This window comes from Biomphalaria glabrata, chromosome 6 (genome assembly GCF_947242115.1).
Source record: "Biomphalaria glabrata chromosome 6, xgBioGlab47.1, whole genome shotgun sequence".
Lineage (NCBI taxonomy): Eukaryota > Metazoa > Mollusca > Gastropoda > Planorbidae > Biomphalaria > Biomphalaria glabrata.
Window position 1 is genome coordinate 51,690,338 of NC_074716.1, and position 16,986 is coordinate 51,707,323.

At 34.3% G+C, this 16,986-nt stretch overlaps 1 protein-coding gene and 1 long non-coding RNA gene across 4 annotated transcripts in view; one reads left to right on the top strand and one right to left on the bottom strand.

The window, feature by feature from the left end:
* LOC106080273 (inositol polyphosphate 5-phosphatase OCRL-like) overlaps nucleotides 1–16,986 on the top strand; it is a 55,861-nt gene that overhangs the window by 6,741 nt on the left and 32,134 nt on the right. For 2 of the 3 annotated variants that reach the window (XM_056031857.1, XM_056031859.1), the window contains exons 2-7: nucleotides 8,279–8,471; nucleotides 10,011–10,090; nucleotides 11,068–11,168; nucleotides 12,323–12,343; nucleotides 13,373–13,477; nucleotides 16,538–16,717. In XM_056031857.1, coding sequence (XP_055887832.1) covers nucleotides 8,397–8,471; nucleotides 10,011–10,090; nucleotides 11,068–11,168; nucleotides 12,323–12,343; nucleotides 13,373–13,477; nucleotides 16,538–16,717 — 562 coding nt within the window. In that variant the 5' untranslated portion in view covers nucleotides 8,279–8,396. Of the gene's footprint in view, nucleotides 1–6,268; nucleotides 6,622–8,278; nucleotides 8,472–10,010; nucleotides 10,091–11,067; nucleotides 11,169–12,322; nucleotides 12,344–13,372; nucleotides 13,478–16,537; nucleotides 16,718–16,986 lie in introns of those variants that run through there. The other variant, XM_056031858.1, reaches the window with a different exon arrangement.
* LOC129926634 (uncharacterized) lies at nucleotides 13,744–14,800 on the bottom strand. The gene is made up of 2 exons (XR_008778346.1): nucleotides 14,473–14,800; nucleotides 13,744–14,358 (listed from the first exon to the last, which is right to left on the bottom strand). It is a non-coding gene; the product is annotated as an uncharacterized LOC129926634 (long non-coding RNA).

Genomic DNA, 16,986 nt, shown 5'->3' on the forward strand with positions numbered 1-16,986 from the left:
TAGTGGTGAAACATTCAAACTTAATAATATAGGTGAATCATTCAAACTTTATAATAGTGGTGAAACATTCAAACTTAATAATAGAGGTGAATCATTCAACTTTATAATAGTGGTGAAACATTCAAACTTAATAATAGAGGTGAAACATTCAAACTTAATAATAGAGGTGAATCATTCAAACTTTATAATAGTGGTGAAACATTCAAACTTAATAATAGAGGTGAATCATTCAAACTTTATAATAGTGGTGAAACATTCAAACTTAATAATAGAGGTGAATCATTCAAATTTAATAATAGTGGTGAAACATTCAAACTTAATAATAGCAGTAAAACATATAAAATTTATAATAGTGAATCATTCAAGCTTTATAATAGCAGTAAAACATTTAATTTTTATAATAGCACTGAAACATTCAACTTTAGTAGTGGTGAATCATTTAAACTTTATAATAGTAGTGAAACATTCAAACTTTATAATAGTGGTGAATCATTTAAACTTTATAATAGTAGTGAAACATTCAAACTTAATAATAGAGGTGAATCATTCAAATTTTATAATAGTAGTGAAACATTCAAACTTAATAATAGAGGTGAATCATTCAAACTTTATAATAGTGGTGAAACATTCAAACTTAATAATAGAGGTGAATCATTCAACTTTATAATAGTGGTGAAACATTCAAACTTAATAATAGAGGTGAAACATTCAAACTTAATAATAGAGGTGAATCATTCAAACTTTATAATAGTGGTGAAACATTCAAACTTAATAATAGAGGTGAATCATTCAAACTTTATAATAGTGGTGAAACATTCAAACTTAATAATAGAGGTGAATCATTCAAATTTAATAATAGTGGTGAAACATTCAAACTTAATAATAGCAGTAAAACATATAAAATTTATAATAGTGAATCATTCAAGCTTTATAATAGCAGTAAAACATTTAATTTTTATAATAGCACTGAAACATTCAACTTTAGTAGTGGTGAATCATTTAAACTTTATAATAGTAGTGAAACATTCAAACTTAATAATAGAGGTGAATCATTCAAATTTTATAATAGTGGTGAAACATTCAAACTTAATAATATAGGTGAATCATTCAAACTTTATAATAGTGGTGAAACATTCAAACTTAATAATAGAGGTGAAACATTCAAACTTAATAATAGAGGTGAATCATTCAAACTTTATAATAGTGGTGAAACATTCAAACTTAATAATAGAGGTGAATCATTCAAATTTTATAATAGTGGTGAAACATTCAAACTTAATAATAGAGGTGAATCATTCAAACTTTATAATAGTGGTGAAACATTCAAACTTAATAATAGAGGTGAATCATTCAAATTTAATAATAGTGGTGAAACATTCAAACTTAATAATAGCAGTAAAACATATAAAATTTATAATAGTGAATCATTCAAGCTTTATAATAGCAGTAAAACATTTAATTTTTATAATAGCAGTGAAACATTCGAACTTGATAATGTGGTGAAACATTCAAACTTAATAATAGCAGTAAAACATTTAAACCTTATAATAGCATGGAAACATTCAACTGTATAGTAGAGGTTAATGTCACAGGTTCTCTTGTTGTTGATTGAAGTGCTAATTCATTAATAGTGCTGAGAAGTGCTTAAGTTGTAGACTCTTTCTTGAGATGTCAGATGTTACAAGAAGTTTCTGTGACGTGCCGGTGATTCTGTAGATGTAAATCTCTGGATCTAAATACTGTCTTAGAGATTCAATAAATGAAGATCCTTTTAATTCAAATACAGAACTTTAATTCAATAACTAGGAATCACCATATGTACAGAAATAAAAACTGTATCAGATAAATAACTTTGTTTCAAAGTTCAATAATAAAAATATTCAAATTTACTACTAGATCTAATAAAATAAAAGACTTTTCTCTACGAATTCTAACTCAAAGAATCACTATATGTACAGAATTAAAAACTGTTTCAGATAAATAACTTTGTTTCAAAGTTCAATAATAAAAATATTCAAATTTACTTCCAGATCTAATAAAATACAAGACTTTTCTCTACGAATTCTAACTCAAAGAATCACTATATGTACAGAAATAAAAACTGTTTCAGATAAATAACTTTGTTTCAAAGTTCAATAATAAAAATATTCAAATTTACTTTCAGATCTAATAAAATACAAGACTTTTCTCTACGAATTCTAACTCAAAGAATCACTATATGTACAGAAATAAAAACTGTTTCAGATAAATAACTTTGTTTCAAAGTTCAATAATAAAAATATTCAAATTTACTACTAGATCTAATAAAATACAAGACTTTTCTCTACGAATTCTAACTCAAAACTCAAATACGTCCTATCTCTACAAAGTTTACATTCCGACTCTAGGTTCTCGATGGTGCCCTTTTTGACCTCCAATTTGACACTTGGCTTAACCAATGAAATTATTTTCTTCAATTAAAATCACTTCCCATGAGATGTCACGCTAATTGATTAATGTTTGTCATGGGTATTTCCGACACCTGCAGTCTGTTATCCCGTACTTGACATAGTTTATTTTAAATTACACTTTGGTTTACTAAATTGATACGTGACAGCTAAACATTTAAACTTTATAATAGCAGTGAAACATTGAAACCGGTTGATAGCAGTAAAACATTCAAACTTTATAATAGAGGTGAAACATTCAAATGTTATAATAGTGATGAGACATTTAAACATTATATAATAGCAGTGAAACATTCAGTGTTAAGAATGATAATGAAGGCTTAGTTTAAGTACAAAGGTGAAGAAGAAGTGCAGTGTTTCACGTTGTACAATATTTCTTTCAGCCTGCGCTCAGTATTTTTAAAGTGATGATTTGCTTGCGCGGGCCAATACCATTTTATGTTAGCAGTAAGACAAATAAACTTTAAAATATCAATGAAACATTCAAACTTTATATTATCCCTTTCTACTCAAAGAATTTTATTCCAAAAAAAAATATTATATGGATGGGTTTTGATTTAATGAACCTCTTGAGTCTTAGGCCAAGCAAAGATTTTGTCCATCTGTCAACAATTTGTATAGTAGACCTTAGATCTAGTCTAGTAGTCTACTTAGACGACTTAGTCTATTAAAATTAAGTCTATAGACTATAGAATAGAGTATAGATTATAGATCTACCCTATTACTCTATTTCAGTATTATGTATATTATATTTTGCTTAGACTTAACTTCTTAAGCCAAGTTGTTTGATTCCGTACAAAAAAAAAAAATTAATAGGATGTTTCTATTAAATTAAGATCATGTGTATGTTTGTACACACTGTGCTTCAATGCAGCAAAAGGGACCATAATTAAACATAGTTAAATAAAGACTAATTCTAACACAAATAATTAAACAATCAATAAAATCCATTATTTATATCAAATCAATCTGTTTTATTTGCGATGACATTCTAAAAATGTTTTTTTTTTCTTACTAGTACTACATTAAAAAAATAGCACTTTGAGTATTCAGTTTCGCCCATTGTATCCCATCCTGCCACTTATATACCTTTGACCTCATTCTGCAACAACTTCTCAGGTTCATCCTACAGAAGAAGCCTAAATCAATCCACGCTCACACACACAAACAATTATATCAGTTTTAACACACATGTGGAGTCCAAGGCTGCAACAAAATAAGACAATAGCACATAAATATAGCTGCTGTTAGTTAGACAATCCAACTTCATCTTTCTCCTAGTTAACTATATCTAGTTCTGGTCTGGTAACATCTACTCTCTTGGCCAATAAACATAGATCTATTAGATAATTTATTTTAAATCGAGCTAACATTTCACTAAGTTACTACAAAATTTGATTTGTAATTGAGGTACCAAATAAATGTACACATAATACTGAATAATGTGGATAGGAAATTGTTAGGCTTGATGTATACAAATTAATTTAGGGATAGGCTTGTAGGGTCAATAGAATAGACCTAATGAAATCATTTTGTCCTTTCCAGTAGAAGTCTAATATTTCTGTTCTTCTTGTCACTTCTCCTCTTGAAATGTCATGTGAAATAAAACTATTTCCAATCATTCCATTCTTCCACTACCCTTGAGTGCCTAATCACACCTCTTTTAAAAAACCTTATGTAGTTAAGACTTGAAGTTTAACTAGATCTATTGTGACCTGAGCTAGTTTGTACCTCTATAATGACTAGATGTATAAGAGTGAACAATTTATACTAAAATAGTATACATTTAAAAATGTATATGAAGGGGGTGACACATATGTATAAGTAAAAGCAATTCAAATAAAAGCTGAGCATTTATAGTGTGCTTGAATTGAAAGAAAATACATAAATAGATATTTATATTGGATATATTACTTTTATTCATGCAAAAATAGATGTTAATGTATATATCGTCGTGAAGTACCATCATGCTTGCATCCATGTATGTGTGTGTAAATATATATATATATATATATATATATATATATATATATATATATATATATATATATATATATATATATATATAATATCAGACTTTGACATGAAATATATATGAATATTTCTATTTAGATCATTCTTAGGGTTTCCATCCCCCCCCCCCTCCCCTTCCCTGGATATATATTTAATATTCTATTTCAAAGAGTCATCTTAGTACAAAAATGTGTACTCATCATAGTTAAATGTGCTTATTCTGATATATATAGTTCGTCCATCGTGGTTCGATGATGACCACTTTGTCATCCAGGGGGCTGAGGGCTTTGCACTAGGGTTTTGTGCTTCCTCAAGTGGCTGGTGAGACCTATGTGAGCCCGGAATGTTTGGCTGCACACTGGGCAGGTTATTCCAGCTGAAGCAAGTGTCGTGGGCCTTGCTTTTCTTCTCTGGCGTTTTTCTTCTGCCAGCATTGTTCTCTTTTCCTCAGCAATTTGTGCGCCAGTTTTCACAACGCCTTCAGAGAAGCTTTCTGATATGATTGCAATGCCTCAAATATGCTTTTGATTAGTGTCTGCCTTTTTCTCAACCTCTTCTTATTCGACTTGAATAGCATTACTATTGACTATTTCAATCAAGTGTTAGACTTTTCTGTTCTTTGAATACTAACATTCACACTAGAATATCCATTAAGTTTTTTTGAGATCCCTATTCACTGAATGCTGTTAAGAATCACACTAAAACAGTGATTCCCAAATTGTGTTCTCTTTGGAACCATAGTGTTCAGCTAGGCCTGAACAACTGGAATAATTAACTAGTAGGCCACCTTGTGAATTAATCTCTCTAGAAAAATAAGCAAAGTGTTCTGCTAAATACTCAGAATGTGCAAAGTGTTCTGTTGAGGAAAAAGTTTGTTTGTTTTACATGTTTCGGATGTTCCTTCAGAGTTGAAGATAATTGCTTCCTAGTCCAAACCTCCCACAGGACGACAGGGGATGGGAGCGGGCAGGGTTTGAACCCGGGACCATCGATAAATCTGAACAACAGTCCAGCGCGCAAACCGCACAACCAGGCAGCCATCCAAGTTTGGGAAACACTGCAATAGAATATTGTAATAAAAGTTTGGAAAAAGTTGTACCAAAGTTTGAAGTCATAAAGACAGGCTTTCTTCTTCCTATTGAATGGAACAAGTCTTGCTGGTGTTCAGCTTTAGTATTTAAAATAAAATTATTCCTTAATATAGTTTTTTTTTTATAGTAGTATCACCTGTGAGGTTCTGTTACAAGGTAGTTTTATTTTTTTTTGTGGCCAGTTGTTTTTAAAAAGTTACGTGGCCGACAACGTAGTGACTCACGTATAAAGTTAATTATTTGGGACATTTCAGGGACATCCCCCTGACAGCACCTCACTCTTTGATTCAAAGCATGAACAGTCTGGTTGGTCTCTTTATTTTAGAGCTGTCGTGTTATTAAACATGTCATTCTACCAAATATATGGTTTGTAGCTTGACTCATGGCCACCTGCAGCTAGTCATTAATTCATTAGCACATCATTTGCTAGCAATGTATCCACACTTCTGTAGTAACAACTACATGATAGTAACATGTTCTATTATGTATGTAACACCTGTCCCTTAGATAGATGCACACACATACATAATTATAGCTCTTTACGAATTTGTAAACACCTGTTGACCATCCAGCATCACCTTTCAAGAGTAATGAATTATTGTCCAGTCATAAATATTCATGTCAGCTGCTTGATCAATAGTTGTTTTATTTATTTATGCTGGGTGAGAGCTATGTTTCCATGTATTTGTTAGTAGAAAAGTCTTTTTGATGCTGGTTTATCGAAGTATTTGTTTTCCTTTTTTGCGGAGTGAAATTCCTAGCTTCGTTGACTTGTAGCAGTGGTTTTGCATTCAATGATGCACATATTCATTTCCTTTGATGTTAATTAGCTTCCTGTTTGGGCACTGTCATTGAATTGTAAGGTTGAGTTTTAGCAGTGTGTAGTCCACTGCCCCTGGTGTAAGTGTGCTGTTAGTAGACACAGCTGAGCTTGACAGTTTGAATGTCAAACAAGACTCAGCGGGAGTAGTCTGCCTCTTCCTGTCTTTCACTGGGGGCTCATTTTCTCTTTGTTTATTTTGTTGTGCTACCAGTATTCACAATGGATATCTAGGAGCTAAAATGATGCTGTGAGTCCTGCTGTTCTATATGCTTCTCTTACATTCATTCATGTTTTCTAAGTGATAATTGTTGACAGAGAGGAAGGGGGAGAGATGGTTGTCCAGTGGTGTAGCTAGGGTGGGGGGAGGATTTGAAAATACACCCCCACTTGAGAGGGGCCCCCAAATGAGTGTTGTTTACATTAAAAATGAAATATTATGCAAAATGCAGGGGGCCCCCAAAGAGGTCATTCCCCCCCCCCCCCCGGGGCGCCCAAACAATTGAAAATTCCTAGCTATGCCCCTGCCGTCGTCAGATCATGTGTGGTGCCTCAACACTTAAGTTAGGTTCCCCTTTCAGACCATGCAGGGCAGATGATGTTAAGGTCATCTGTTTCTTTGGCCTACAGCTAAAGAGCAGGGTGTCATGTGGCCAGCACAATGACCAATCACCTATACTTTCCCTAACTAAAGTCAGGTACCCATTAGAGTTGAGTGTAAAAATCCTGAAATTCAAAATCCCAGTTATCACCGAGATTCAAACCTTGGACTCCAGGTTCAGAAACCAAGCGCTTAACCACCATGTCCCCTACACCATAAGTAAAATCACTGTTGACATTATCATAATGCTTTACATTTTTTTATGATGTAATTTTTATTTTTATGCCACCCCACCTCTACCAGTTTAGTTTCCCACTTAAACATTTTTTTTTAAATGTCACTGTCACCAACGTTGTGATTTTCATCCTATAGTTTTGTTATTTTGAGTGTTTCAAGTGTTTGTTTTGATTGAGTACACATTAACTGCAGAAAGTAGATTTCCATCTTTAGTTTGTTTGTAAAAAATGGTGGGAAGCATGGTCGAGAGGCTAAGTGTGCTTGAACTTGGCTTGTCTTGGCTACCTAGAAGGGGGCTCGAGGTTCGACACCCGACTCGGGCAGAGTTGCGTTTACTGAGCGCCTAAAGGCAGCACGGAAAACCAACTCCTAGATACCCCCTCCCCCCCACTGGTCCACAAATGAGATTGGACCAAAGCGCTCTGAGCATGCTATAAGAATGAAAGTAGCGCTATATAAAAGCTATAATAATAATTCGTACATGTATCGGATGTTTCTTCAGAGTTGAAGATAGTTTACTTCCTAGTCCAAACCTCCCACAGGACGACGGGGGATGGGAGCGGGCAGGGTTTGAACCCAAGACCATCAATAAATCCAAACGACAGTCCAGCACGCAAACCGCACGACCAGGCAGCCATCCTTTCTATTAACTCAGGCATAGTTCTTGTGGAGTTAGTTGAGGTTAAAAGTGATGTAAAAACTTTGAATACTAAAATTGTATTAACAACAAAGAAAAAGTCAACTATTAATGATAATAATTGTCTTCATTCTAGTTTGTTCTCAGGGAAAAACGTTTTTTTTGTACTTGATGAATTTATTCTCATCAGGAGGAAGGAGGATTACATTACATTAGTTCCCAGTTTAAATTGTGCTTTTAAGTGTAGTGCCTTGTCAATAGGTGCCTGAGATTCGGGGGGAGCAGGTTTACTCTTTTTAAAAATGTCTCTGCCAAAGTTTCTGGCACAGTTTCTTTGGTGATGTATATTAACACTAATATAATATGACTAGGTAAGCTGCTGATGTTTGATGCTATATTGGTTCTTTAATTCACGATTTTGTTTGCTTCCAGAGCTGGCCATGAGCATTGTTGCAGAGTTCCAGAATGGGACAGCCCTGTTCCTGAACTGTTTTTCTTAGACTTTTGATCCAATTTATGGATTTACCTTTAGAAGTTTCATGTGTAGACAATGTTCTATGTTCAGCTGATGGACATCGCAAAGCTTGTTCAGAAAACTTTGACTCCTAATGAGAAATGTATACAGGTAAGTGCAGCTAAGTATGGTATAAGACCTGCAAGGGGAATAATAAGGTTTTATTTCCTGTTAAGAATGTAAATCAGGTCATATTTTTTACTTGTGTTGATAGTATTGTAAAGAGTGGTCTTCCTGTGAGGCCTTGACAAGAAAAAATGTAGATGGTTCAATGCATTCATTCAAATCAAGAAGCCATTCCTGAAATGGCGAATTAGTCTTAGTTCCTACATGCAAATGTTTGAGCCTTATGATAAGCTGATAGGGTTAGCTTTCCTTCTTCTGTCCAGGAGTTAGGTCCTCAAGACCTTGGCTCTTTGAGATAGCCACTCTTTTATCTCAATGACACCCAATGACTTAGCAACTTCCTCCCACACAGCTTAGGTTCTGGTTGTATAGATCTATGTAGCTTGACCATTCCTTTAGTCTCATTTCCTTATTCAAGCTCTAAATGTTTTATTGAGATATATCCATCTATCATGAAGAATCCAATGGTTATAATTTCCCTGTCAAAGATGCTGATTTCATTCTTTGAGTGGACTCTTGAGAGTGTCTTTTTATCTCTCGTGTTGCACTTACTAGCACACATCTTAATTCTTTCACTCCTAACTGACGATACTAACGTTGATTTGACCCCATTAAATTAAAGTAAATTTTGATACTATAAAATGTCATTTGTGTTATATAAAAAAGAGCATGCATTCTTCTATAATTGTATACCATATATAACATTTCCTGATTGCATACAAAAAGTTTAATCATAATAGGGTAGTGAAACAAAATAAATAATTCCATCGGAGCGTGAAAAATAATTACGGAGAGAAAGAGTTAACATAAAAATAGTCATTTGGGGAGTCAATTTTTAGTTGAGACCTTTTTTTGCTATGGCACGGAAACCTTATTTAAAAGGGTGCTTACAGTGTCTGCCTTTAGATGACTTGATGTTAAATTCATGCTTTTTAAAACTAATTCTAAATATTGATTGTTCTATAAAAAAATATTACATATGAATATTAAAACATTGCTTGAAATGACATGAATACATGTGTGTATATAAAAGAAGAGACTTTTTAAGGTTTTTCCCTGAAAACAGAGTTTAAAAAATTGGAAATCTTCTGCTAGTAGTTGATTTTCTAATCTCACCAAGACGCATGAAATAAATTGCTGCATTCATCCTTCATCTTTGGACTACAAGATCATTCTAACAAATTAACAAAGAAGTAAAGTTCCCCTATCAGACCTTGTGATCTATAGGGAAGATGATATTAAGGTCATCTGTTTCTTTGGCCAATGGTTAACGAGCAGGCTGACCTATGGCCTACACAACTACCAACCGCCATTACTTTCCCCAAATAAAGTCAGGTACCCTTTAGAATAGGGTGGACTCAAAGGGTGGCCTAAAAATCACAAAATTCAAAATCCTAGTCTTCACCGAGATTCAAACCCGGGACCCCCTGGTTCAGAAGCAAAGTGCTTAACCACTCAGCCCCTGCACCCTCCAGTTCTAAGAGTTTAGATTAATTTCCCTTTCAATATGTCTTCCATCTCCAGGCTATCGAGTGTGCAAGGATACTGGATGGAAAGCGAACTCTGAGATACGCAGCCATTGTGATCAACAAACAAGAGCATGGGTAGGTAAAGACAGCAGCTGTAAGAGCCAACTGTTTCAACACTTAAGCCATAGCCATCTATTGATAGTGTTAGATCTTGTCTCCCCTTAGACTGGTGACCTACTTTCATGATGTTATGGCCCAGTAAATGTCATCTTTTGTTAAAGTGGAGTGTGTATTGATTTTTTTTCTTCATTGTTTGCTATGAATAGAAGCATATTTTCTAAATTATAGTCTAATCTGTCTGTTCCATGCGATACATTTTTAAAACTTAAAAAAAAGTTTTATGTTTGGTCAATATTAACTTCCAGTAAAGCTTTGGTTAAACCCCAAAACTAGTTAGGTTAAACTTTAAAAAAAAATTGTTTGTCAGTGTTAACTTTCCGGTAGTCTTGATTGTTGAACTTATTATAAATCTTTGGTCCAACTCCAAAAAGAGTTGAATTGATGTAGATCTGTGCCTTAACTCTCAGTAGAACTTTAGCTTAATTCTAATCAGAGCTTTGATTTAACCTCAAGTGAAAATAGTATTAAACTGCTAGTGAATTTGTAATACATTTCTAGTTTAGTTTACAGTATTTTTGCACATATAACCTGCCAGTTTTACAAGTTTGTACAAGGTAGATGAACGGCAGGTTTGCAGGGTATACAAAGGTGCATGGTTTACAGAGTTTTTATTACTTATAAACATAGCATAACAGAAACTATGGACATCTTATTTTTTCATTGAAACAAGTATCCCCAGCATGCAATTGGATCTTGAGTCATCAGATATAATTCACCAAGACATATTAACCACTCATTTTCATTTCCAACAGTCATCTAAAGAAATCCACTGGATGCACTAGAGCCCACTTTTTGTTTTTCTTTTCATGCCTAATACTGTTTCACTGATGCTAGACTTTCCAAATGTTATCATGACATATCTAGTTGTTCTGAGATTTGAAGTTTTAGGTTTTTCAATGTTGTTGTTTTTTCAATTTATTTTTGTTACACAGTGTCTTTATCTTTACTGCTCTGAGGGTCCCGTGTCTACAGTCTAGTGACCTGGTTCTAGAAAGTGTGATACCAATAGATGGCTCTATGAGATGTAGTGCTGGTAAGTCATTGGGAATTACTTATTGAAGTTTGGAGCCTAAGTGGCTTCATTTCACCTGCTGATGGTATTTGCATGAAGAAGCTTTAGCCTCCAATCAACTAGCTTATTATGTATCTTACTTAGAGTTAGATCCTCCTGCACCATTCAGCGCATTAGGCAGCAAAGTGTCTCCACAAAGTTCTGTCACTGGAAAATGTCTGAAGCCTCTTCCCACCTGGTGTCCACTGCTCTGTTATCTAAACATCAGTATTATTTCTGCTGGTACTGATATTAGTTGTACAACAAGCTCCATACAGGGCTTGTTTGTTGGTAATTTAGAAGATGGTCAAGGTGGGTTTTACTGGTTTATCTAGGGCAGCGGTTCTCAACCTTTTATGCTCGGCGACCCCTTTTTACAATCCCCCACTCTGCCGCGACCCCCCTCCCCGCACACACATATACAGCAATAGATGAGTAGTCAATAACAATCCATATTTTGGATCGTCTTAGGCTACCCCTGGCAAATCGTCAATCGACCCCCAAGGGGGTTGCGACCCACAGGTTGAGAATCCCTGATCTAGGGGATGATTTAATTAATCGTGTTCCCCACCTGAATGGGTGAGTGTATTAATTAAAGAACAACAGCAACAGCCCCAAGCCTAACACCCTGAAACATAGAATAACTTAGATCTAGCGATGCTGCTAAATCCGAGAACTTTCATTAATGACACCCGGACCGAAGTATCCACCTCATTTGACACATTTATGTACTTACATACCGTTGAAACAGGGAAACGATGAAAAATGTAACGTTAACAAATTGTACAGCTAGTAAGCTCTCTCCACTACAAGAACAATATGGGAACTAAGCGTAATGTAGCACCCACAATATTTTTGACACCAAAGTACGCCCGACGCAAACTACTTCCTGTACCCAAAAACATGGCTATTAGACAAAAAAGAAAATGTCATGCGCAGACGACAGTTAAGTTGTACCTACTCCTATGAAGTTAGAGAGAGAAATTAAGGCTGTTTCAAATGTTGTGCTCATTCAATGGATTAAGCACTACACTGTATGTTAGCATAGGCTGTAGAAATATTGATCTGATTAGGTGTGCTTAAAGTTTTATATTTTTCCTAATTTAAAAAAAAAAAAAATATCCTGTCTGTTTCAGAAGCGCCGTCACAGCAAACAGGTAATTTTTCTTTTAACTTTAAAAACAAAAAGTTTATTCTCTTAATAAATACAAGAAAAGTGTAAAAAAAAATGTGTTTGTGTGGTCCATGTTCAACAAAATATCCATGGTTTTAGAATAGTTTTATTGAAAGTAGTTGTTTCATTCTAGACTGTGGGTGTTAAGTTGTTACACTTCATCAGGGTGTTTATTTAGTGCATTGGGACGTTTTAGAACTTCGCCTGTCTCTAAGGTCACCCATCATCAATGTTTTATAAATTTAGTGCATTGGGATGTTTCAGAACTTCGACTGTCTCTAAGGTCACCCATCATCAATGTTTTTTAAATTTAGTGCATTGGGATGTTTCAGAACTTTGACTGTCTTTAAGGTCACCCATCCTCAATGTTTTATAAATTTAGTGCATTGGGATGTCTCAGAACTTTGCCTGTCTCTAAGGTCACCCATCATCAATGTTTTATAAATTTAGTGCATTGGGATGTCTCAGAACTTTGCCTGTCTCTAAGGTCACCCATCATCAATGTTTTATAAATTTAGTGCATTGGGATGTTTCAGAACTTCGACTGTCTCTAAGGTCACCCATCATCAATGTTTTTTAAATTTAGTGCATTGGGATGTTTCAGAACTTCACCTGTCATTAAGGTCACCCATCATCAATGTTTTATAAATTTAGTGCATTGGGATGTTTCAGAACTTCACCTGTCATTAAGGTCACCCATCATCAATGTTTTATAAATTTAGTGCATTGGGATGTTTCAGAACTTTGCCTGTCATTAAGGTCACCCAACATCAATGTTTTATAAATTTAGTGCATTGGGATGTTTCAGAACTTTGCCTGTCATTAAGGTCACCCAACATCAATGTTTTATAAATTTAGTGCATTGGGATGTTTCAGAACTTCGCCTGTCATTAAGGTCACCCATCATCAATGTTTTATAAATTTAGTGCATTGGGATGTTTCAGAACTTTGCCTGTCATTAAGGTCACCCAACATCAATGTTTTATAAATTTAGTGCATTGGGATGTTTCAGAACTTCGCCTGTCATTAAGGTCACCCATCATCAATGTATTGATAGAGATGCCCAAAAGTGATCCGTCTACATTATTTCTTGCTGAGATAAAGAAAGCCAAAGATGGTAAGTCATTGACTTCTTATTGAAAACCAGTTTTTATAGTCTCTTTAACCTATTCAGTTTTTATAGTCTCTTTGTCAGGTTCTTGTGTTCTTGTGTTTATCAAATTATTATTATATATTTCAGATGCGAATATTTATTAATATTAAATATTATTTCAATTTGTATTATTGTTATTATTTTCTGAACTTATAATATTTTGGCTCAAGTTCAGCCTGACAAGCACATCACACACATGTAGTTGTAGATAAACTAATAAACTAAGTGTATGATGTAAATAACAATAAAATTTATTCTAGTGATATATTTACAAATGACTGATCCATGATGAATGATAATAATAGTATGAAATATCAATATGTAATAATATGTAATATAAAATGATCCAGTTAGTATCTTTAGAATATTCAAATAATTATGAAATACATAATTTATTACCTTAACTATAATAGGTAGTTCAATGGATCACATAGACCTTCAATCTCAAAACAACAACTGGTAATATATGTAGATCTAGCCTCTAGATCAGGTACTGTCCACTGACGACAATTCCAAAATAGAAGTTCATAGTTTACACTATAACATCAGGTTTGACCACTACAACCCGCAGTCTGGAATCTTGAACCTCAGACTCATGTAAGAAGCAACTTGCACACCAAACGACCAACTGGGAGGAAGACCTCAGTCCTGTAGACTGTAGACCTCGAGTTGTACTCTCAATATAGAACTGAGACTGGATAAACAAGTCTTGACACCAAGACTTGACACTGAGTCTAACACATAGACTTGACACCAAGCTAAGATCACTACTTAGACTTGTCGCTAGAACTTGAAAGAGTCTTGAACTGAGACTACGACTAAAACTTAGACTTGACGCTAAAACCCTATAGAAGATAAAAGAAAGGATTCTTCTAATCATCTATATCTAGTCTAATTATAGACTTACAAATACGAACCAATTCAAATAGAAAAACTATACAATGAAAAATAAAACTCACCCTAAACAGGGGTCAAGATAATCCAACAAGAAAATGTCCAAGGCAAATGCTAAGGCTATCCAATATCAAAAACCAAGGAGAAATTCAAGAGCTCTAAAGATACGTCTATCTGTACCAACGTACAAAACAATGGAGAGACTGTACTAGACGATAAATGACGCAAATCACACACACACTAAATTTACGTCACTAGAAGTTGTGACAAGCAACAAAAGCTCAGTCCTCTAGTCTACAAAGGAAAATATTAATAGTGTAATGACGTCATCAATATAGTGATCAACGCCGCACTATCAATTAGAGAAATAATTCTACTATACAGTTACATAGATAACTGTGACACTCTTTAACCTATTGCTGGGGCACGACATGGCCCAAATAGTGCAGATGTGCCTAAACTCAAACCTATTGCCAAAGTAAAATATTTGTTTTATTTGTTCTACTCTTTCTAAAAACTCATTATGAGGAGTCCTAATCTTAAGGGGAAGAAATCCACCCTAAAAACTATATCTATCAGTAATGTACAAGCTATTTCCTTTATTTGATATCAAACAAAAATAATTAATTACCAACAATTAATTAACTAATTGGGTATTTTTTTTTTACTGATTCATTGTTTAGGTGCAATGAATAATTGTTTAAAGTATCAACTGGATCAGAGAAATAGTCTTAACTTTTATTTAAGGGGACTAAACCCAACAAATTTAGCCATATCTGTGAATACTGGAGGATTAGTTTCCCTTGTTGGTATCTAATAAAATAATTAATTACCGGTAATTAATTGACAAATGGGTTACTGGTTTTTTTTTTTATTCACATCTTTTCATGCCAATGGTTAATTGTGCAAAGTTTCAACTCGGTCCGAGAATGGTTGTGGGAGAAATAAAGTGTACACGCTTTTTACCAGATAAGACAGGCAGAATGAGTTGATGTAAGCTTTTTGTAAAAAAAAAACATTATTACTCGAAGTCATCATCATCATATGCTGAAGAAGTTTTGGTTAACACGCCTTTGATAGTTTTATTTTCACTAGACTTACAATGTAACAATCGCACAGGGAGGTTATCTGTGTTGACGTTATGTATATCTGTATGTTATTTGGAGAATTATTTCCCCTGGCAATCAGTTCATATTCTAATGTTGTGTGAAGCGTGTGTTATGTCAGTGGGTTAATAGAGAGACTGTTGCATCCAGCTTGTTACTTAGTACTTTTATTGTTGCCTAGTGTTTAGTACATTTATTGTTGCCTAGTGTAACAATATAAAGCTAAGAATTTTAACTAAAATTATTCCATTCAAAATTGTATGGTCTAATGACCCTAAGCGAAATTGAAAAGAAAAAATTTCAAAATGTTTTTTCTGAATTGACTATGGTCATATTTTTTTTTTTTTTTTAATTTGGCAGTCCACTATAATAGAAAAAGTATTAAAAGTATTCAAACTGTCAACCATAGCTAATCACACTTTTTGTGAAAGTTTGAATATCTCCTTACAGTCTTGAGAGAGCTAGCCCACAATTTTCGAAGTATGTAAGAAAATATGTAAGAACGTATGTAAGAAGAACCTATAAACTTGAAATATCAAAGAGAAAAAGGAAGGTCATGGATAAACATTTACCAGACACTTACAGAGGTTAAGAGAATAAAAACAACACTATTTGTCGCTCAAACATAGGTGGATTGAAATTCTCAACACCATAAAAGCAATGGGACCATATTCACATAAAAATTACATTTGATAATATGAGGAATTAATTGTTTTACATGATTAGGGGGTAAGGTTTTTGCATTTAATCTCATTGGTGTGATGACAGTGGTGAGAAAACTAATCAACATAGTTCCCTAGTATCATTAGAGAATGGAAAGGGTTGCCTGAATCAGCCTGAAAAACGAGTTTATGTCATTGATTAACATGCATGACTAGGTTGACACATGAAATGCATTGGACATAATTATCTTCTTTTGTGAAGTAACGTCTGTATATATAAGATAAGATTATATCTAGAGGAGCTGTACCAGAATCTTAACTCCCCTTCACTCGTAATGAAAGTCATTTTGTTTTTTCTTCAGTCTATTCTCAGGTTCCAGCCTTTGGTGAACCAGCAGCAATATTCCCTTGGCTGGAAAAGTACAAGAGACAGAGTACTGACTTCAACCAGTCGTCAGGAGAGAACCCGTTTGCCGAGGATATATTTGATCCGTTAAAACACATGAGCCTGGACGGTACAAACATGCATGTTGTAGATACAGGTAGAATTCTCTTTTTAACATTCAGGTCTGTCGTATCATTTCTATTTCATCATTCATCATCATCAAACTCCATTAGAGTGAGGGCTTGAGAGGCTCAAATCCTCTCTTGCAAAAGCCCTGGACAGAAACCCTGCTGTCCCGCGTAGTGCATAAATGTCGCCATACAGGTCGACAATTTTGGGTTTCCCAGACCTGTCGAGACGGAGATCAGCAAGTCTGGGGCAGTCAAACAGAATATGAGGCACGGTTTCCTCTTCTTCCCCGCAGCG